The sequence below is a fragment of the Cheilinus undulatus genome, linkage group 8, assembly GCF_018320785.1.
Source record: "Cheilinus undulatus linkage group 8, ASM1832078v1, whole genome shotgun sequence".
NCBI lineage: Eukaryota > Metazoa > Chordata > Actinopteri > Labriformes > Labridae > Cheilinus > Cheilinus undulatus.
Window position 1 is genome coordinate 53,814,839 of NC_054872.1, and position 23,679 is coordinate 53,838,517.

Here is a 23,679-nt window from a genome sequence, read left to right on the forward strand (position 1 = left end):
CTCTTAAAATCTTCTTTTCCTCCTTTTCTGAATTTAACGATCTCTCGGGGACCGGACAGGAAGCTTTGGGGGGCCTGACGTGGCCCCCGGGCTGCCAGTTGATGATCAGTGCCATAGGGTTTAATCTGACGTGGGTCCACCCTTTGCAGCTATAACAGCTTCAACTCTTCTGGGAAGGCTTTCCACAAGGTTTAGGAGTGTGTTTATGGGAATTTTTGACCATTCTTCCTGAAGCACATTTGTGAGGTCACACACTGATGTTGGACCAGAAGGCCTGGCTCTCAGTCTCCGCTCTAATTCATCCCAAAGGTGTTCTATGGGGTTGAGGTCAGGACTCTGTGCAGGCCAGTCAAGTTGATCCACACCAAACTCTCACATCCATGTCTTTATGGACCTTGCTTTGTGCACTGGTGCACAGTCATGTTGGAACAGGAAGGGGCCATCCCCAAACTGTTCCCACAAAGTTGGGAGCATGGAATTGTCCAGAATCTCTTGGTATGCTGAAGCATTCAGAGTTCCTTTGACTGGAACTAAGGGGCCAAGCCCAGCTCCTGAAGAACAAGCCCACACCATAATCCCCCCTCCACCAAACTTTACACTTGGCACAATGCAGTCAGACAAGTACCGTTCTCCTGGCAACCACCAAACCCAGACTGGTCCATCAGACTGCCAGATGGAGAAGCGTGATTGGTCAATCCAGAGAAGGTGCTCCACTGCTCTAGAGTCCAGTGGCGGCGTGCTTTACACCACTGCATCCCACACTTTGCATTGGACTTGGTGATGTATGGCTTGGATGCAGCTGTTACCATGGAAACCCATTCATGAAGCTCTCTACCACTGTTCTTGAGCTAATCTGAAGGCCACATGAAGTTTGGAGGTCTGTAGCCATTGACTCTGCAGACAGTTGGCCACCTCTGCGCACTATGACCTCAGCATCCTCTGACCCCGCTCCGTCATTTTACGTGGCCTACCACTTGGTGGCTGAGTTGCTGTCGTTCCCAATGGCTTCCACTTTGTTCTAATACCACTGACAGTTGACTGTGGAATATTTAGGAGCCAGGAAATTTCACCACTGGACTTGTTGCACAGGTGGCATCCTATCACAGTACCACGCTGGAATTCACTGAGCTCCTGAGAGCGAGCAATTCTTTCACTAATGTTTGTAGAAACAGTCTGCATGCCTAGGTGATGATTTTATACACCTGTGGACATGGAAGTGACTGGAACACCTGATTTACATTATTAGGATGGGTGACTCAATACTTTTGGCATATAGTGTATATATATATATTTATATTTCAAAAGGGTCAAAGGAGCTGCAGAGTTCAGAGACAGGATTGTTGACAGGCACAGCTCTGGGGAAGGCTACAGAAACATTTCTGCTGCTCTGAAGGTTCCAGAGAGAACAGTAGGCTGCAGAATTCCCTCAGTGACAAAAGTATTCGGACATTTTACTCAGTACTTAGGTGAAGCTCCTTTGGCATTACTGACAGTCTTCTATCAAACCTTCATTCATTTCTCCAGAGCAGGACTAACTCACTGTATGAAGTATAAACCTATGATTAGACCCTTCATGCTCTGTGTCGTCGTTTCAGGCTCCAGGACATCGCAGAAAGTGAAGCTCAGCTGCATAATGAGCTGCAACAGGCTCACAAAGTCCTGACTCAGCATATCAAGAACAGGATGCAGGAGATCTTCAACAAGATCAAGGTAAGACCCATGGGCTCTCTGAGTGACTCTCACATTATTGACTGTCTGTGGGAGAGAATGCTGCTAACGGAACATCTCAGTCTGAATACAGAGCCGTCTCTGCAGCTAAAAGCAGACAGGACAGATCTCTGCTACCTGAGGACGTTTCTCTCTTTCTTAACTTTAAACGTCCGAACCACAGAGAGACTCTGAGGGGTCCACAGGGACTGAGGCAGGGCAGACCTCATGTCCCTGTCACAGCGGGGTGTGGAGGCCTGGATCACAGCGCTGAGTGAAGCTGTTCACTCCTGGTCACATCAGGCATCTCCTCACCTGTGGCTGATTCAACGTCTCTGCTTCATGTGCAAATCCACACACAGCCACATTCAGTTGCATTAAGCTTAAATGAGGGGTAAGGAACCGCTGCATCAACTCCTGAGAGGAGAAAGAGGACGTGTTCACGTGAGAGGAGAGAGAGGACGTGTTCACATGAGAGGAGAGAGAGGACGTGGTCAAATGAGATGAGAGAGAGGACATGTTCACATGAGAGAAGAGAGAGGACGTGGTCACATTAGAGGAGGGAGAGGACGTGTTAACATGAGAGGAGGGAGAGGACGTGTTAACATTAGAGGAGAGAGAGGACGTGTTCACATGAGAGGAGAGAGAGGACGTGTTAACATGAGAGGAGAGAGAGGACGTGTTCACATTAGAGGAGAGAGAGGACGTGTTAACATGAGAGGAGAGAGAGGACGTGGTCACATTAGAGGAGGGAGAGGACGTGTTCACATTAGAGGAGAGAGAGGACGTGTTAACATGAGAGGAGAGAGAGGACGTGTTCTCATTAGAGGAGGGAGAGGACGTGTTCACATGAGAGGAGAGAGAGGACGTAGTCACATGAGAGGAGAGAGAGAACGTGGTCACATGAGAGGAGAGAGAGGACGTGTTCACATGAGAGGAGAGAGAGGACTATTCACATGAGATGAGAGAGAGAACGTGGTCACGTTAGAGGAGAGAGAGGACGTGGTCACATGTGAGGAGAGAGAGAACGTGGTCACGTTAGAGGAGAGAGAGGACGTGGTCACATGTGAGGAGAGAGAGGATGTGGTCACGTTAGAGGAGAGAGAGGATGTGGTCACATTAGAGGAGAGAGAGGACGTGTTCACATTAGAGGAGAGAGAGGACGTGTTAACATGAGAGGAGAGAGAGGACGTGTTCTCATTAGAGGAGGGAGAGGACGTGTTCACATGAGAGGAGAGAGAGGACGTAGTCACATGAGAGGAGAGAGAGAACGTGGTCACATTAGAGGAGAGAGAGGACGTGTTCACATGAGAGGAGAGAGAGGACGTATTCACATGAGATGAGAGAGAGAACGTGGTCACGTTAGAGGAGAGAGAGGACGTGTTCATATGAGAGGAGAGAGAGGACATGTTCACATGAGAGGAGAGAGAGGACGTAGTCACATGAGAGGAGAGAGAGGACGTGGTCACGTTAGAGGAGAGAGAGGACGTGTTCACATGAGAGGAGAGAGAGGACGTGTTCACATGAGAGGAGGGAGAGGACGTGTTCACATGAGAGGAGAGAGAGGACGTGGTCAAATGAGATGAGAGAGAGAACGTGGTCACGTTAGAGGAGAGAGAGGACGTGTTCACATGAGAGGAGAGAGAGGACGTGTTCACATGAGAGGAGGGAGAGGACGTGTTCACATGAGAGGAGAGAGAGGACGTGGTCAAATGAGATGAGAGAGAGAACGTGGTCACGTTAGAGGAGAGAGAGGACGTGTTCACATGAGAGGAGAGAGAGGACGTGTTCACATGAGAGGAGAGAGAGGACGTGGTCACATGTGAGGAGAGAGAGGACGTGGTCACATGAGAGGAGAGAGAGGACGTGTTCACGTTAGAAGAGAGAGAGGACGTGTTCACGTTAGAGGAGGGAGAGGACGTGTTCACATGAGAGGAGGGTAGAAGGGGCCACCACTGACTCCAGACAAAGAAGTGATAAACTAGAAGACTAGAGGGAATCTTAACTGTCGACACAGGAGGAGTGTGAGCAGAAATGTGCTAGAAAAGTCTGGATTCATGGACATGTATGAGGTTTGTTTTTCTTAAAATGAGCCCCCCTTTCTCTCCCAGCATGTGCACATTTAACCAGGGTTGGTACGGCTTGTTCTTTTCAGATGTAGGTGCTAAATCCCTACTCTTCAAACGGTACTGGTATTTAGGAACAACAATATAATGGTCAGCAACATTAAAAAACACTACAAAGGTGACTTTATGCTTCAGACTGAGTGATTTTATTAAATCTTAAAAACAAAAATCCACCATGAACAGATTCAAGAGTTTGCATAAAACTCTCCCCAACTCTAAAGCAGACCTTTAACAATGGCATGTTCTCTATCAGGCAGAAGCTGCAGCTGCAGGAAACTTCTCAGTTCCATTAATTTTATTTATCATTAATATATATGAAGCACAGAAGAATAAACAGAATGTTGATCCTTGTAGAATGTGAATTTTATCCAGAAATTACATTTTATTCACACATTATGATAGATAACTTACTATAATAGATAGTTAATAGATAATATATTAACACACTTTCTAAAATTTGATTTAACCTTTATTTTACCAGGAGAAAACCTCATTGAGATTAAAAGTCTCCTTTTCACTTGAAAATAATCCCAGCATGAATAAGGGAATACATTTAAAATGAAATAAAGTAGAGCTGGGCAATTAATTGAAAAATAATCAAAGTCAAGGCAAGTTTATTTATGTAGCACATTTCAGCAACAAGGCAATTAAAAGTTTTTCACACGGGACTTTAAAATACGACAAAGGGAAAAAGAAACACAATGGAAACATTTTTAAAGAAAAATGTAAAAGGGGATAAAAACGGCAAATAAGACCTACAACAGATAAAAACATAGATAACTGGCCTTCACACAGGAAACCCACACATTAATATTTCACTGTCCCTGTGTTCTTATTTTCTAGCCTCAGCCTAAAGGCTGAAAATGTCCTCACCACGTTTTACCCCCTTATTTGTCTAAGATCCGGGTCACTCTCTCTATATTTTTATTATTATTATTATTATTATTATTATTATTGTTATTATTTTTAAACTGACATTTAGAGCCTCTAACCGACGTAAACCTGCTGTGTCAATTATTTCAATTTTTCCCCTTTTTTTGGAAAAATTTGTCTTTTTGTGAAAAACATTTTCATTTCAGCTGATGTGTGTTTAGATTTCAAATATTTCAATAAATAACCAGAAATTGTTAATCTGTACATGTTCCTTTCAGTTGTTTGTTTTAGGATTATAACAAATATTTACAGAACAAATAGAGTCGGAGGTTGGGGTGGAATAATCGGTCATTAATCATAATCGAAGTAAAAAGATCAGTTAATCATGATTTTGACTTTTTGCCATAATCGCTCAGCCCTAAAATAAAGGGTGTCAGTTTTCTGGTGGACATTAGTTTCAGTTAAAATCAGAGATGGTCATTCAGGTCACATGACCTTGTTAAGTGGACAATTAGTCAGTCTGTTTATTATGGACATAAGACTTAGGTGGCTTTCACACTAGGGACCCGGTCCCGGATCCAAATGCACTTGAGCTCAAGGTACGGTTTGTTTTGGTTAGTGTGAATGCAAACGAACCGTGCCCGGGCACCAGGCCCCGGCCCCATATTTATGTAGGAAAAACCTCACTGCAGACCGATCGGCCCGTCTCATTTGGTTGACAGATAGCTTGACAGACAGAAGCTTCCCCCAAAAGGCTAGCTAGCTGACAGGAAGTCAAGCTCAGTGGGCAGGCCCTTGTCTGCCGTTAGTTTGATCCAAAGTCGGGTTGAGACTGCGATTTCAATATAGAAGCCATGGATTGGCCTCTAAAGTTGTTTGAGTCTGTCTGCTGTAATCAAACGGCTGACGTCACAGTCTGATTCTTCTACAGTCTGTGGATGTAAGTGGAAAACAAAACAAGCACAACACAGCATGTGGAGCTGGATCCACTAAATCCAGATCATCTTCCTTAATGCTGGCAGGAGCAAAAATGGTCATTGATGTCGAACACTGATAATTTTTCTTTGTGTTGAAGACCAAATGATCAATATAATTTAATGTTTTCCTGGTGGTGGAATTGATATTTCACATGAGAACACAATGATTGCTGGTGATGAGGTTTATTAAACTGCACTAACATGTTGGTAGATGCTGCTGCTCTTCATCATCATGCTGTTTGTGTGTTTGAGCAGAGCGTCAGTGAGAATGAGAGCCAGCAGATCAGGGCGCGGATGGCGATGCTGAAACGACAGCAGGAGCAACGACAGCGGCTAGCGGAAACAGCAGAAGCAGTCAAAAACACCAGAGACCTGGAGAAGATGCTGAGGTTCAGCTCCCAGGTACGCCTCGCACAGTCAGTGTTAGATTCAAATACTCGTTTCTGTTTTCCTTAAAGACCTACACAACAGACTTCACAGGAGATTTAGAAGCAGGAGAACATCAGGTATTGATGAGAACTAAACATGGTTGGTATACGAGAACTAAACATGGTTGGTATATGAGAACTAAACATGGTTGGTATACGAGAACTAAACATGGTTGGTATGTGAGAACTAAACATGGTTGGTATATGAGAACTAAACATGGTTGGTATGTGAGAACTAAACATGGTTGGTATACGAGAACTAAACATGGTTGGTATATGAGAACTAAACATGATTGGTATACGAGAACTAAACATGGTTGGTATGTGAGAACTAAACATGGTTGGTATACGAGAACTAAACATGGTTGGTATGTGAGAACTAAACATGGTTGGTATACGAGAACTAAACATGGTTGGTATATGAGAACTAAACATGGTTGGTATACGAGAACTAAACATGGTTGGTATACGAGAACTAAACATGGTTGGTATACGAGAACTAAACATGGTTGGTATGTGAGAACTAAACATGGTTGGTATACGAGAACTAAACATGGTTGGTATATGAGAACTAAACATGGTTGGTATACGAGAACTAAACATGGTTGGTATACGAGAACTAAACATGGTTGGTATATGAGAACTAAACATGGTTGGTATATGAGAACTAAACATGGTTGGTATACAAGAACTAAACATGGTTGGTATATGAGAACTAAACATGGTTGGTATATGAGAACTAAACATGGTTGGTATACGAGAACTAAACATGGTTGGTATGTGAGAACTAAACATGGTTGGTATACGAGAACTAAACATGGTTGGTATATGAGAACTAAACATGGTTGGTATACGAGAACTAAACATGGTTGGTATATGAGAACTAAACATGGTTGGTATGTGAGAACTAAACATGGTTGGTATGTGAGAACTAAACATGGTTGGTATACGAGAACTAAACATGGTTGGTATACGAGAACTAAACATGGTTGGTATACGAGAACTAAACATGGTTGGTATACGAGAACTAAACATGGTTGGTATACGAGAACTAAACATGGTTGGTATACGAGAACTAAACATGGTTGGTATACGAGAACTAAACATGGTTGGTATACGAGAACTAAACATGGTTGGTATACGAGAACTAAACATGGTTGGTATACGAGAACTAAACATGGTTGGTATACGAGAACTAAACATGGTTGGTATGTGAGAACTAAACATGGTTGGTATGTGAGAACTAAACATGGTTGGTATATGAGAACTAAACATGGTTGGTATACGAGAACTAAACATGGTTGGTATACGAGAACTAAACATGGTTGGTATATGAGAACTAAACGTGGTTGGTATATGAGAACTAAATGTGGTTGGTATAATGATTAAATATTGAAAACTGAATACATTTGATATAATGATTAAATAAAAGATTTCTGAGGGCCAGTGAGAAACTAAAGGCCAGTAAGAAATAGGGGTGTGACGAGACACTTATCTCACGAGATGAGACGAGACAAGATTTTACACTTTTTTTGAATTTGGAAAGAAAAAATACATGGGTGAAAAATACGTCCTTTAAACAACTGAAAGTCTTAATTGCAACGCCTTCAGGTCTATTAGACCAAGAGATTGATGTTTCCATGGCGAGAGATCTTGTGGTGATTTGATAACGCAAGATCTAGTGCCACGAGATCTCGTGACACCCCTAGTAAGAAACTAAAACACAGATTGCTGTCTCCAGCACTTACAAAGTATCACTTGACCTGTTTGGCATAGAGGTCTGAGCCTAAACCACCCCACCATAGAGGTCTGAGCCTGAACCACCCCACCATAGAGGTCTGAGCCTAAACCACCCCACCATAGAGGTCTGAGCCTGAACCACTCCACCATAGAGGTCTGAGCCTAAACCACCCCACCATAGAGGTCTGAGCCTGAACCACCCCACCATAGAGGTCTGAGCCTAAACCATCCCACCATAGAGGTCTGAGCCTAAACCATCCCACCATAGAGGTCTGAGCCTGAACCACCCCACCATAGAGGTCTGAGCCTAAACCACCCCACCATAGAGGTCTGAGCCTAAACCACCCCACCATAGAGGTCTGAGCCTAAACCATCCCACCATAGAGGTCTGAGCCTGAACCACCCCATCATAGAGGTCTGAGCCTGAACCACTCCATCATAGAGGTCTGAGCCTGAACCACTCCATCATAGAGGTCTGAGCCTAAACCACTCCATCATAGAGGCCTCAGGAAAATAAATCTGTGAAGTCCAGTTTTTGTTTAGTTAGTTCAGAGTGCTCACTCCTCCAGCATATTTTAGCGTAGGGAGGAGTGAGCGGTTTCAGCGGTCACAGCCTCCTACTATGATTTACTATCAGACAGGATCCCATGGAGCCTGTGGGAGGAGCACCTGGAGTTTTCATCACTCTGAGTTCCTGTATGAGGCTTTATCACACGTACTACATAGATTATGCTTGTTCTGATCACTGAGTGTATGAGTCAGGCAGAAGTTTGGACATTTTAAAAATCTGTATTCATTGTTTATGGAGAGCTTATATTGATTGATTAGATAAGGAAATTTGGGTGTAAACCAAAGATGTCAAATAAGCAGGTACCAGCTGTAAAAGGTTGTCCAAATATTTAATGCTTAGAAACATTTTCAAGCCATGCATCTATGAAACAAAACTATTTTAATACCTCTGCAGGGCAATGGATGAAGCTTGAGGTGTTGTATTTTCAGGTTGTCCCTCCGTTTGTCCTGTCCTGTCCAGGCCAATCCTCTAAAGCCATATCTCAGGAATTCACATGCAGAGATGCTAAACGGCTTTAGACCAGAGGACTCCCGCTCCTTGGGAATCCCTCTTAACCTGCTGAGACATTGAACAGCAGTGACCAGGTGTGTCTCCTGTCTGCAGGTTCAGGCTATCCTGAAGAAAGTCCAGGATCAGGATTTGTCTCCTCCTTCCAACATGTTCCAGCTGAGAGTGACAACAGACGCACCCGCTCTGGAAGCCCTTTTACAGTTTGGTAGGTGAAAGTATGGAACATAATGATAGGAGTTTATCATCGCATGTAGAGTCTGGATCCACTTCAGCCTTATTTTGATATTTTTGTACAGCCACCTTAGGGCTGGCCAGTTCATAGAAATGTAGATTAAATCACAATGTGACTTACTAGAATTTTTAAATCGCAGAGGGTGCAATATCTCTTTGACCTGAAATGGGTTTTGAAATACCAGTGTTATACATTTTTTTAAGCAGAGGTGTTTTGCTCTACATACAATGCTTTGAAACCTTTAGGTAATTTTATGAAAATTTGAGAAATGTATTTGTACATTTTTGGGAATTTAGGCTAATTTGAATTTCTTTGGAAATTTGTTTAGAAAATTGTAGGTATTTTTATGGAAATTTTTAACATTTCTTTGTAAATTTTGGGAAATTTGATTCAAATTTCTGGGGGAATTAGCTTTAAAACCTTTAGGTAATTTCATGAAAATTTGAGAAATTTATTTGTAAATTTTTAAGAAGTTGCTTTGATTTTTTTTGTTTTTTTTTTCTTTTGTAATTTTATGAGAGTTTGGGGACTTTACTTAAAAGTTTTTGGGGAATTTGATTTGATTTTTGGGTGGTGGGGCAGGTTTTTTAATTTGTAGTTATTTTCTTAGAATATTTGAACATTATTTGTAGATTTTGGGAGATTGGATATAAATTTCTGGGGGAAATAGCTTTGTGTGTTATAATATAAAATGGTTTATAAGATGAGGAACCTGAAGAATTATTACGTTAAATTGCAACTGCAACTTTGAGTGGAAAAATCGCAGTTAGATTATTTTCCCAAATGGTTCAGCCCTAAGCCACATTGTGATATGGGCATGTGTTTTCACGAACATGGTCCTGTAAGGGCAGCGTTTGATTATGTTCTCATTGGCTGATTGTTTCTTGATAGAAAGATGATGCCCTGAACAGGCTCTATTTGTTTTATCTGCAGGTAATCTTCAGGTGTTATCGGTCCCTTTTGCAGTTAATCCACCTGCCAGTCAGAATACCGGCGCTTCATCTGCCCTCACAGTTACGCCTTTCTCCAGCAATTCCCCCACTGCAGGCTCCCTGGACAAGCCTTTAACCACCTCTCTGGCCTGCTCCTCCACCTCCTCTGTGCTGGTTCAGAGGCAGACATCGGGGGACTTGGGAACAAATAGAACAAATCTGACACCAGAAAGTCAACCCCAGCCTGCCGGGACATCATTAGTCCTGCAGACTGTTGCACCATCCAACAATGTCCTCCAAGTGCTCCAGCCCCCACTTGTTGTGAACCAGCAGACTGCCCCCTCTCAGAACCAGCCTGCTATCGTCCAGCTGACCGAAGCTCGAACTGTGTACCAGGTGTCTAACTTAAAGACGCCCTTTGCCCTGGCCCAGCCCTCTATGCTGCTAACTCAGAATTCATCTCAGTCCCAATCTGGAATAACTTGGTCCAGTAAGAGTGTGATGAGAAAAGAAAGCATAGTAAATCAGCAGGTTGGTGACGGTAATCATGCAGTCCTTTGGATGGGAACATCTGCAGGACCAAATCCCTGTCTGCCACAACAACCAAAACCTAACACCCAGCTGGCTGTCCCTCTACAGAACCTGATGATCAACCGCCAAACACTGCCTGCCCCCAGTTTTTCAGGAAACCACCAAGCATTTCCAGTCACCACACAAACTCTGCCAAACCAATCCCTGCTGGCTTACTTTCAGAAGCATAAACAAACTTTAGACCAACAACCCACAGTACTCCACAACCAAACATCAGATACACAAACGTTACTAGACAACAAAGCAACACCAGATCATCAACCATTGCCACTCAACATTATACAAGTGGTTGTAGGTGGCACACAAACCCCAGACCAGCAGCCATCGCTGACAGACCAGCCATTGCTGGATCACAAACAAGCACTAGACAGACAAACATCATTAGATAACACTCAAACATCAGCTAAACAAACACTGTTTGACAGCCAGCAAACACCAAACCAGGGACTGTTGCCAGTCCACAAACAAACACCACACCAGGGACCATTGCCAGTCCACAAACAAACACCACACCAGGGACCATTGCCAGTCCACAAACAAACACCACACCAGGGACCATTGCCAGTCCACAGACAAACACCACACCAGGGATCGTTGCCAGTCCACAAACAAACACCACACCAGGGACCATTGCCAGTCCACAGACAAACACCACACCAGGGATCGTTGCCAGTCCACAAACAAACACCAAACCAGGAACCATTGCCAGTCTGTAGAGAAAAACCAGACCACCATCCATTGCTGCAATCAATGCTGGATAACAAAAACACACCAGACATAAAAACATTATCAGATAAACAAACTGCAAACCGAAAGCCATTGCCAGTCCACAAACAAACACCAGACCAACAACCATTCCCAGTCCATAGAGGAACACTAGACCAGCATCCATTGCCAGTCCACAAACAAACACCAAACCAGGAACCATTGCCAGTCCATAGAGAAAAACCAGACCACCATCCATTGCTGCAATCAATGTTGGATAACAAAAACACACCAGAAATAAAAACATTATCAGACAAACAAACTGCACACCAAAAACCATTGCAGGTCAACAAACAAACACAAGACCACCAGCCGTTGCCGGTCCGCAAGCTAACAGCAGACAAGCAGTCAGTCATGAGCTACACATCGTTTGAACAGCTTGTAACTGGAGACCACAAGCAAACAGTGGACAACCAACCAAGTCCAGAAAACCTGTCATTTTGGAACTGCAAACAAACACCAGGCAACCAGCAGTTGTCCATGAATCAAACATTGCCGCCCCACAGACAGTCACTGGATGAAGAACCATTGCCAGCTCATGAACAGTCATCAGATGAGGAACCAACGCCAGGCTTCATAATACTCAAACACCAGCCATTGCCAGATGTTACAGAGATGTCACCACAGCGGGGGGAAACGTCTCCTGATATCAGCCCTCAGTTCTCACCCCAACAGCCCATCTCTGATACCAGCCCCTGCTCCTCTGAGAAACCCCATCAGCCCAGTCCTGTGGTGAAGGCGGTGGCAGACTCAGCCTGTGACAGTGGTGTACAGCTGGTGACGCCGTGGCAGCCGGAGCCTGCCGAGAACGAGCCGACCTCCACCATGTCTGAAGAACAGGAGCCTTTAGAGGACCCTCCTTCACCAGATGTAATAGAAATAGACGCTGAGGAACAGAGCTATGACATCGAATGCCCGGACTTCAAAATGAGCCAATGGCAGCCCAGAGTTTCTCTGTACAGACTCCCCTTGGCGCCTTCCCACCCTGGCGGGCCCCTCCCTCAGTTTCGTCTGGTTGCTGGTGATGCTGAAGACGAGTTTTATTTGGAAGAAATCAATGAGGATTCAGAGGTAAAAGCTTAACCTTTAAATAAATGTTTTTTGTTTATCAGCCACATTTACACAAAAACGATCCACATGAACTGAACTGTTCTTCACTTTTTGTTTTCAGAAAAATTCTGTGTTCATACAAATGTATTTTGTTAACAACTAGGGATGCACGATATTGGGTTTTTTGTTGATATCCAATATGCTGATATTTACAGATTTATTTTAGCTGATACCAACATGGATACCGATATTTAGATATGTTGTTTAAACCTAAAAAATGTAGTCCTTTTAACATTCTTTAAGGCAGTGATACTCAACGAGTGGCGCTTTTATGTCTTAATTTTAAATATTATTCCCCCAGAAATACTTTATAAAGGGAAACTGTGACATCAGAAATTATCCATTAGAAGTCACATTAATCAGTTTGAATCCCCAAATGAATATGGTTGGCTTTAATTTTTAACCTTTATTTTTTCTCTATATATTTCCATTGCCCTTATTTGCAATTTAAAACATTTTTTTGCAACTTTAAATACATTTTTACTTCTATCCCATTTTTGCCTCCTTTATCCTGCTTTTTTTATTTGCAATTTTTTCCTTTTTTTGCCACTTTTTGCCCATTTAAGCTGCATTTTGCCATTAAATGCTACTGTTTTTAGCACTCTTACCACTCTTTGCTGCTTTTTGACCATTTTCCTGCATTTTTGCCCATTTTTTGCCATGTTTATGCAGTTTTTTGGCCATTTTTTGCCACCTGTAACTCGTTTTTGGTAACTTCTCACCCATTTTTGCCACTTTCTGCCATATTTTGCCACTTTTTTGCTGCTGTTTGACAATTATTTGCCACATTTAACTTACTTGTATTGCCACTTTATTCAGTCTTTGCTACTATTAGCCACTTACATTGTGGCTCTTACAAAGGCATTTTTCAACAGTTTGGCTCTTTGGTTGAGCAGGGTTGAGTAACACTGATTTAAGGTTTAAGGATGAAAAAAAGAAACAAACATTAAACTTTAAAGAATAAGGATGAATTAAAAAGACCTCTGCTACATAGATCTGCTGGTTCAGTCTAAAACTCAACCAGTTTATTAGTGGCCAAAATTTACAGTCCGTATATGCTGATATTCGAAGCCTAAATATTGGTTTTATGTATTGACAGAAATGTTGATACCTGCTGTAGAGCTAACCCAGGCAGAAACATCTGTTGACTCTCTAGATTCATAAGGGGGGAACTTTTAGCTTGAGTCTCAAGAGTTGTCTCCAGCTTGACCCCTCGGATAAAAAGCAGGCCTCAAAGGACAGTCACAGCCCAAGACCGGTACAATCTCATAGGATTATCGCTTCGCCAATGGGTTGTTTGTAAAAACTTCTAAAACCGTGGGTTTTGCTGCCTTTCGAGTCCATCTTACTGGTCTACCTTTTGAATCTGTCTTTCGCTCAAGCACCCGTTTCTGTGCAGAGCCACACATGTATGTTGGTTGTTCTTTGACCACTTCTGTATGAATGAGTTGATGTGCCAAATGACCTGTATGTGTTGTCTGTGCAGCAGACCCCTCTGCCCAAGACAAATTTCTCCCAAGGCAGACCAAAAAAGACACTTTGACTTTGACTTTGACACGCTCACATTTTCATTCGACTTTGTTAGTTTTATTCAGGTCCAGCTGTTTTTCTAGTTGTTTTTTTATTATTTCGTCTTTGTTGCTGCATCTCGATCCTTTTTCAATTTTTTTTGTAACGTCTAAATCCTGCAAGCCCAGCCTTCACAGTTTACCTGCCTGTTAAATTCCTCAAGTAACCCACAAAAGTGACGTCAGCTCTCCTTGGACATTATCTTTGACGGTTATTTGGGCCAACTGAGGACTTTTGGAACAGGACAAGTTGGCCTGGTTGAAGGGAAGTCACCTGCTGTATCAGACCATCAACTGGAGGGATCCACCGATTTCCACATAACTTTGCAGAAGTAGTCAGCTCCTTGACTGCTGGATCCAAGCTCCGGATCAGCTGATCCAAGCATCAGCCATGGACCCCCCTCTTTTCAGCTAGACGGTTCGTCTCCAGTACACCATCCCTCCAGGGCAAAAGTGGGCGATTCCTGTCTAACTCTTTATGGGTTGATGTGTTTCACTCGGGTTCCATCCAAAACCACTGATCAAGATCAGACCTGTTTTTCAAAATTAATTCCCAAATTCTACCATTTAATTTCAGATCTTTTTTCCTACATTCTAATCCATATAGGTCACACTGTTTAAACATTTTAATCCTGTTATTCACAATAAATCTTCAAAACTTAAATCATTGTCCAGATAGCTTAATTTAGGAAAAATTGTCCCTGAAACGAGAATTCACAACTTGACACATGAGTCTGGTATTCATTTAAAAGCTAAATGTGGTTATTCCATATTTAATTCCCACATACAAGGGTTTTGCCCCATTTTAGGAGTCTGATTTAAATTTGGTATCCCTACACTGCAGATACCGATATTTGCCCTTTTCTGCTAATATCTGCTGATACTGATACCAGGCCGATAATATCATGCATCCCTACTTACAACAGGAGCTAGCACACAAATGTTTGTGAGGACGGACACTGATAAGGGGTTGTTTCTCCAAATGAGGGAATGTCTTTATATATTGTATTAACGATGTGTTACAGTCTTCCAGATACCACTTTAGTCCATGCGTCCATACTCCGTATTTACAGTCCGCCTCCAGTGATGACCTGCTATCAGAACTCACTGTCCTTCCTTTCATTCTAACAACAGTCCAAACATCATTTCTAAGGGTGTCTGCAGAGTCTCAAAAAACATCAATGTTTATCAGTCAATTTGGCAAAAATTAAGGCTGACATGAGAATATAGAGATTTAGATTGTTACAGGTAAAAATGGACTGTGCAAGAGAGCCTTGACTGCCAAAATAGAGGGCTTTTTTTTTTAGATTATTTCCTAACCCTAACCCCCATGGTAACTTAAGAGAAATCACCGTTTTAAAATTTACCAGTTCACTGAAACTGAGAGTTCACCAAGTTCACCCAAAAAGTCCCTTTGACTTTCTGTATGTGAAGGCTGTGCAGCTTCTGCAGGAAAGGCCTCGCTGTCCCTTGTGGTTTTCATACTTCTTCTTTCAGCAAGTTCCCCGTTCAGCAGGTTCAGCAACAACCATTGCCTTTTCTATGACCTCTTATACATTTACAGAACCAGAGACACCAAACTGTTACATTTGTTTGAATAAACCCAACCTTGGTTAAATATTCAAATGTTTGAAGAAAACAAATATAATTCACCAGATACTAAGTCTTTTTCTTGTTAAGAAATAATATAAGAATTTAGGTTCTCTGCTCAAGGCTTTTAGATAATTTCACGAGCCTGGCCAATATTTGAAGGAAATACAGGCTGAGGTGTACAGGCGATATAATTCTATTCTACAGAAGGCCGATATTTACAAGAGAGATAGGCCTGTATTTACAGAAGATATAGACTGATATTTACAGGAGATATAGGCTGATATTTACAGCTGATATAGACTGATATTTACAGGAGATATAGACTGATATTTACAGAAGATATAGACTGATATTTACAGGAGATATAGGCTGATATTTACAGCTGATATAGACTGATATTTACAGGAGATATAGACTGATATTTACAGGAGATATAGACTGATATTTACAGGAGATATAGACTGATATTTACAGCTGATATAGACTGATATTTACGGGAGATATAGACTGATATTTACAGCTGATATAGACTGATATTTACGGGAGATATAGACTGATATTTACAGGAGATATAGGCTGATATTTACAGGAGATATAGGCTGATATTTACAGCTGATATAGACTGATATTTACGGGAGATATAGACTGATATTTACAGGAGATATAGACTGATATTTACAGGAGATATAGGCTGATATTTACAGCTGATATAGACTGATATTTACAGGAGATATAGACTGATATTTACAGGAGATATAGGCTGATATTTACAGCTGATATAGACTGATATTTACAGGAGATATAGACTGATATTTACAGGAGATATAGGCTGATATTTACAGGAGATACATACTGATATTTACAGGAGATATATACTGATATTTACAGGAGATATAGGCTGATATTTACAGGAGATATAGGCTGATATTTACAGGAGATATAGGCTGATATTTACAGGAGATATAGACTGATATTTACAGGAGATATAGGCTGATATTTACAGCTGATATAGACTGATATTTACAGGAGATATAGACTGATATTTACAGGAGATATATACTGATATTTACAGGAGATATAGACTGATATTTACAGGAGATATAGACTGATATTTACAGGAGATATAGGCTGATATTTACAGCTGATATAGACTGATATTTACAGGAGATATAGACTGATATTTACAGGAGATATAGGCTGATATTTACAGCTGATATAGACTGATATTTACAGGAGATATAGGCTGATATTTACAGGAGATATATACTGATATTTACAGGAGATATATACTGATATTTACAGGAGATATAGGCTGATATTTACAGGAGATATAGGCTGATATTTACAGGAGATATAGGCTGATATTTACAGGAGATATAGACTGATATTTACAGGAGATATAGGCTGATATTTACAGCTGATATAGACTGATATTTACAGGAGATATAGACTGATATTTACAGGAGATATATACTGATATTTACAGGAGATATAGACTGATATTTACAGGAGATATAGACTGATATTTACAGGAGATATAGGCTGATATTTACAGCTGATATAGACTGATATTTACAGGAGATATAGGCTGATATTTACAGCTGATATAGACTTATATTTACAGGAGATATAGGCTGATATTTACAGGAGATATAAACTGATATTTACAGGAGATATATACTGATATTTACAGGAGATATAGTCTGATATTTACAGGAGATATAGACTGATATTTACAGGAGATATAGACTGATATTTACAGGAGATATAGTCTGATATTTACAGGAGATATAGTCTGATATTTACAGGAGATATAGTCTGATATTTACAGGAGATATATACTGATATTTACAGGAGATATAGTCTGATATTTACAGGAGATATAGTCTGATATTTACAGGAGATATATACTGATATTTACAGCAGATATAGTCTGATATTTACAGGAGATATATACTGATATTTACAGGAGATATATACTGATATTTACAGGAGATATAGTCTGATATTTAAAGGAGATATAGTCTGATATTTAAAGGAGACATAGTCTGATATTTACAGGAGATATAGTCTGATATTTACAGTTTATTTGGGCTGATATTTAAAGGAATTACAGGCACAGGTTCATAATGGATAAATGCTGACATTTACAGGAGCATCTGTATCTTTTGTGTTATTGATCAGTATATTCAATTTTTCTGAGAAGTGGTTAGAGTAGAGTGTGTTGGAACTGGGCCTATTTTTTACCATTTTATAGTTTTTTTTTACAAGTCAAAGCAGCTTTACAGTGAAACTATAGCCTAGTGTAGTACCAGCACAGATTCTGTAAATGCTAGCACCCCTAGCATCTCAAAGACAGCTTTTTCTGCATACTGCAATAACCAATCTACATCTTTTTAACTATGTTATCACAGCTCTGTATATTTAATCCCCTTCATTTTTGCCTAAAAGTCGGCCATAGTTGTCAACTTTTGGAGAACTGGGTAGAACTGGTGAGGAGTGAGGGTTTAGTCATCAAATGTTAAAATTGTTGGTTAATGTGTCTTCTAGTAATGACAGAGAGTTGAAGTACTGGTTAGATAGAAAAGACAAGATGACCAGTGTTGAGGCATAGAACTCGCAATGCGTCAAACATATCACGAAAACAAGAGTCTAGAGACGGTGAGATAAGTTTAGGCCTAGCCGATATTTACACTGTTCAAAATACGGAGTGATAGAGGAGCTGATCGAGAGAGCCCCGAAAGCTAGTGACAGACCCTTTTATAGCATCTAATCTAGACATGCACCTAGCCATGAATCAAGCACACACATACACACTTCTAGAAGGACCACCAAAACATGTTTTTGTTCTCTTGACGTTGCTTCTTGCACGTACCCTTAGTCCCAGCCAACTCTTACCTAACCTCGTGATATCAGATCTTTCCAGATCATCCTTTTTGGTCATGAGAATCAGCTCCTCACTAGTTTCTCAACCTTCTTACCAGACTGAAACATCTGTAGACCCTTGTCAATTGTTTACCTGACCTGAGAGCCAATCCATCATGTACAGGATGCGTTCAGCCTCCTCTGAGAACAGCCTCTTCGGAGAACAGGCCACAAAGCAGCAGGAGCAGAGTTGAATAGTTGAATAGTTATATGCAGTAAATTAATATGTGAGTACATATATGAGATATATGAAATATCCCTACACCAGCTGTGAGTGAGTGGGACCTGCTCCTCTCTGCTGTTTTCCAGTCTGACGATGATGACATCCCAGAAGAGTACATGGAGCCGCTGTCGTCTCCAGACTCTCCTCTGACCCTGCAGACCGTCGGCTGCGCCGCCTGCGGGTCGGCCAACGCGTCGATCATCTGCTCTGCGTGTGGTCGAGGGTACCACGGAGACTGTCACATTCCTCCTGTTGGCTGTGACATCTGGTGAGGAAAACGCTGACGAAAATGCTGAAACAGCGTGGTATAAATGCCTCAGACAGTCTCTGATGTTGCTTCGTTCCTCTTCTTTGTCTTACAGGATGGAGTGGACCTGTTCACTGTGTCAGGACCTGTTGGACCCCTTAGACCCCTACAGTTCTGACAGACCACCACGACCTCAGGGTGTCTGTCTCAGTCTCCAGGAACAGAGGGTCAGTATCCACTGTGTGGAAATTTTTCTCCGCTGCTGGTGAACAAATGAAATATAGACTTCTGCCGGCTGACAAAGCTTTTATTTCCTGCAAGAAAGTGACAACTTGAAAAGCTGTACATAAGGTTGGTCCGAGTTCGTCTTACGAGCTTTATCATTAGACGACAACTTTATTGTCGTCGGCAGGAAAGGAGAAGAAAGTATGTAATCCTGCGAGCCATTGTGACACCGACTCGGGAGAGAAGGCCTTTGTTGTAAAACTCTCGAAAAGATGAGCTGTCAATAGTGAGGTATAACTTATGCCCTGTTTACACAACGTTTTCGAGTGAAAACACAAAAGTTTTGTAGCGTTTTGGCTGTCCGTTTACACGGCAATGACGTTTTTTGAAACGGGCTCCAGAGTGGAGGTTTTCAAAACATCTCTGTCTCCGTGTAAACAAGGAAAATGGCACTTTCTGAAAACAAACATGTGCGCTGCGGCTGCAGTAAATATCCATGCGCGAGTCGGCTTATAGCACATGTGCGGATGGGAAGTCCTAAACGAAGATGGCCGACACCAGTGTACTGTTTGGGCTCCTCACTCTTTTGAATTTAACTGTACCTCTCCAACAAAATGTTGATTTACCTCATCATCACTTGGATCAGTGAAGGGTGTATGGGTCGAGTCAGAATCTGGTGCAGGCACGAAAATCACACCGCCATCTACTGGCCTGGCATGTATACTACATTGTTTTTGGTGTTTTGGAGATCATTTCGAAAACGCTGCCGTCTGAACATGGAACTTTTTGGAAACGAAAACGAAAACCGAAGCAAAACGTCATATAAACAGGGCATTAATCTACAATTTTATGAAATTTTCCGTGCTGGGACAATCCCCATTCAACATAATAACTGACACTTCTACTCCTCGCGTAACGTAAAGCAGCTACTGTTAGCCCACCCTGTCCAGGCTGCTGGTCAATTTCGGTAGCGTGAGATTGCTGTGGGCTCTTCCGCGGCTCATTTTGTTACAGTCATGGATTTCCTTAACCTGACACGCCAGATGGATTTGTTTCACACATCCATCTGGGAAAGCTTCAATAGGAAACGTTTGAGAAAAGGCAGAGGCTTTGAAAAAAACTCGGAGTGTGATTGGATGAATGTTCTGTCACATCTCTACGCGCCAATAAGAGCAACAAAACATGTGACCACCTCTTTTAGTTGGACCAAGGTCTGGCTGTTTGGTCCGGACCACGGTCCAGGGGAGGTTTTACACCTATCATTTTGGTTCGGACCAAACAGAGAAGTCCGAAAGTCCGGACCAGACCACGTAGGTGTGAAAGCCCCCTTAAACATTTATACCTGAGGAACACCCCCCAAGGCACCCCCACCGTCTGCCGTGGGATCCTGTACCAGGACAGCGCTTTGTATTCAGGCGGGGGATTTAGGAGGTCTAGACATCACACAAAAGGACCTTTTGATTCAGTCATTAAAGGTTTTACACCTACACAGGAACTGGCACAGTCACCTTTGTTTAAAGAAACAGTGGGGGGTGTTACACCACAGAACTACATGAGAACTGAGACGGATTCAGAAAGTATTCAGACCCCTCTTCACTTTTTCAGTTTTCTTGTTTTTCATCCTGATGCTACAGTCATTTAAATCCATTTTTCTCCAATCAGTCTACACTCAGCAGTATTACGCCCCTAGTTACTCATTAGGGGACTTCTGAAGGTGATTGGTTGACCTGGATTTTATTCATGGCTATCAGACTCCAGGGGGCTGAGGACTTTTTCACACCACACTTCTCAGATTTTCATTTTTACAGCATGTTGAAAGCCATGTATAATTTTCCTTCCACTTTATAATTATGCACCACTTTGTGTTCATCTATCACGCAAAATCCCAATAAAATATGTTTACGTTTGTGATTGTAACATGAAGAAATGTGGAAAAATTGAAGGAGTATGAATACTTTTGCAGGCCACTGTACCTTTATGCATTATTGTGATCACATGACATCAACCAGCTGTCCATGTCTCTGTTCTCTGTTTTTAAAACCATCCTAAGAAAATAAAAGAGACAGCCCTGCTGGTACAATGCCTCCTCCTCCTTTCTTCCTGTAGATCTTTGTCAGATTTGTTTTAACCTTGCCTTTTTGTTCCTTCCACAGAAGTGTGAAAACCTGCTGCTCCACCTAAAGGTTGAAGGCTGCAGTCGACTGTCAAAGGTCAGAGCTTCTACTGTTTTTAAATCACCTGCTTGTCTAATTCAGACCTCAGATGATCAGCTGCTGTATTTACATGCTATCCAGTGAAATGAGTCCTGGGCCACTGTGGAGCAGCGAGGAGGTCACAAAAATAAAAATCTAGACGTTATACTCGGCTCATGAACAATCTCTGGCAGAGACAGCGCACCAGTTACAACAAGAGGAACATCAAAATACGACAAACATGACATAGAAACACAAGAGACAGAGAGCAGGACAAACCAGCCTCATGAAGCAGTCACATCTTCAGTTTAATGGCCTTTTAACATTATTTAAATATGATCCAGTGAGACTAGATCAGGGGTGTCAAACTCACTCACAGCAGGGGCCAGATTCTGAATTTGGGTCTAACCTGAGGGCCTAACCAGATCAACATTTAACCATTGACTGACAACCTAAATGATTTTAAGATTAAAAGATCAACATGACAAGTTAAAAACTCAAAATCTGAGATAAAAAGTCAAACTTTTAAGTTTTAAAGGTAAAAACATGACATTTAAAGTCAAAACAATGTTTTTATAAGGTAAAATATGAGATAAAAATTCAAATTCATGAGTTTTAAAAGTCAAAATATATATAATTAAAAATCACAAGTTATAAAGGTCAATTTATGAGATATAATTAAAAATCACGTGTTTTAAAAGTCAAACTATGAAATAAAATTAAAAATCACAAGTTATAAAGAGCAAAATATGAGATAAAAGTGAAAGTTAGAAGTTGAAATGGTCAGAAAAACTGGGATAAAATTCAAAATCATGACATTTACCAATCAAAATATGAGGTAAACGTCAAAATCTTGAGTTTAAAAAGTCAGAATAGAAATAAAATTCAAAATCATGAGTTATAAAAGTCTAAATATGAAATAGAATTAAAAATCATGAGTTATAAAGATCAAAATATGAGATAAAAGTAAAAGTTAGGAGTTGAAATGGTCAGCAAAACTGAGATAAAATTCAAAATCATGATATTTAACAATCATAATATCAGAAATTATGAGTTTAACTTGTCAAAATAGGAAGTAACAGTAAGAATCACAAGTTTTAAAGGTAAAAACAAGATAAACGTCAAAATCATGACTTTAAAAGGTCAAAATAAGGTTGAAAATATAAAATTATGAATCTCAAAGGTAAAAATATGAAATAAAAATTCAAAACCATAACTTTTAGTCATAACTGTGAAAAGCAAAATTGAAAATCTAGAGAAAACACAAATTTGTCCTGCGTTCCTGACTTTGTATCAAATCATTTTTACGGTTTACTTTTTCTGATTTTTATGACTCAACAAGGATGTTGTAAATCATCAAGGTTAAATTTACATTTTTATACTGGAGGAAATCTGCAGACCTCATACTGGTGGACCAGTTTTAATAAAGATGTATGATCTGGTGGGCTGGGTATAACTGCACCACAGGCCGGATTTGGCCCCTGGGCCTTGAGTTTGACACCCCTAGACTAAATATTTGGGTGCTCTACAAGGTCCAGCGAGCTCAGAATGAACCCCGGACTCTGGTGAAAATAGATATGAGAGAGTTTACCAGCACAGATTTATATAAACATGCAGATGACGTCTGAGCAGAGTTAGTGAAGGCCATCCTACCAGCTCATTTAACTTTAACTTTAATGGACATGTTGAAAGCCTGACTTTTTACAGTGTACTTCCTGTAGATTTACTGCATTAAGGATGTGTATATTTCCTCCACCAGGTAGTGCTGTAACGGACGCTCTGCAGTCTGCTGATCCTTTTGTTTCTGTGTTTTCAGATGGAGTCTGTTTGGTCTCGTCTGATAGCGATGTCAGAGCGTCTGACACATCAGAGCCCACAGGTGTACCTGACGTCTGCAGAGCTGCTCTATGACATCTGGAGGCTGTTCAAAGATGCTGTACAGGTACAGGCAGGTGCACAGGTACAGACAGGTGGATAGGTACAGACAGGTGCACAGGTACAGACAGGTGGACGGGTACGGACAGGCAGACGGGTACGGACAGGCGGACAGGTACGGACAGGCACAGACAGGCGGACAGGCACAGACAGGCGGACAGGCACAGACAGGTGGATGGGTACGGACAGGTGGACGGGTAGGGACAGGC

General features: G+C 41.4%; 1 protein-coding gene across 2 annotated transcripts in view; it reads left to right on the plus strand.

Annotated features, from left to right (window-relative positions):
- The window catches only part of trim33l (tripartite motif containing 33, like), a 46,429-nt gene that overhangs the window by 20,065 nt on the left and 2,685 nt on the right, over nucleotides 1-23,679 (plus strand). For both annotated transcript variants that reach the window (XM_041793139.1, XM_041793140.1), the window contains 8 exons: nucleotides 1,596-1,710; nucleotides 5,939-6,085; nucleotides 9,026-9,137; nucleotides 10,098-12,523; nucleotides 18,958-19,139; nucleotides 19,234-19,345; nucleotides 21,497-21,553; nucleotides 23,352-23,477. In XM_041793139.1, the coding sequence (XP_041649073.1) occupies nucleotides 1,596-1,710; nucleotides 5,939-6,085; nucleotides 9,026-9,137; nucleotides 10,098-12,523; nucleotides 18,958-19,139; nucleotides 19,234-19,345; nucleotides 21,497-21,553; nucleotides 23,352-23,477 (3,277 nt within the window). The remainder of the gene's footprint in view (nucleotides 1-1,595; nucleotides 1,711-5,938; nucleotides 6,086-9,025; nucleotides 9,138-10,097; nucleotides 12,524-18,957; nucleotides 19,140-19,233; nucleotides 19,346-21,496; nucleotides 21,554-23,351; nucleotides 23,478-23,679) is intronic.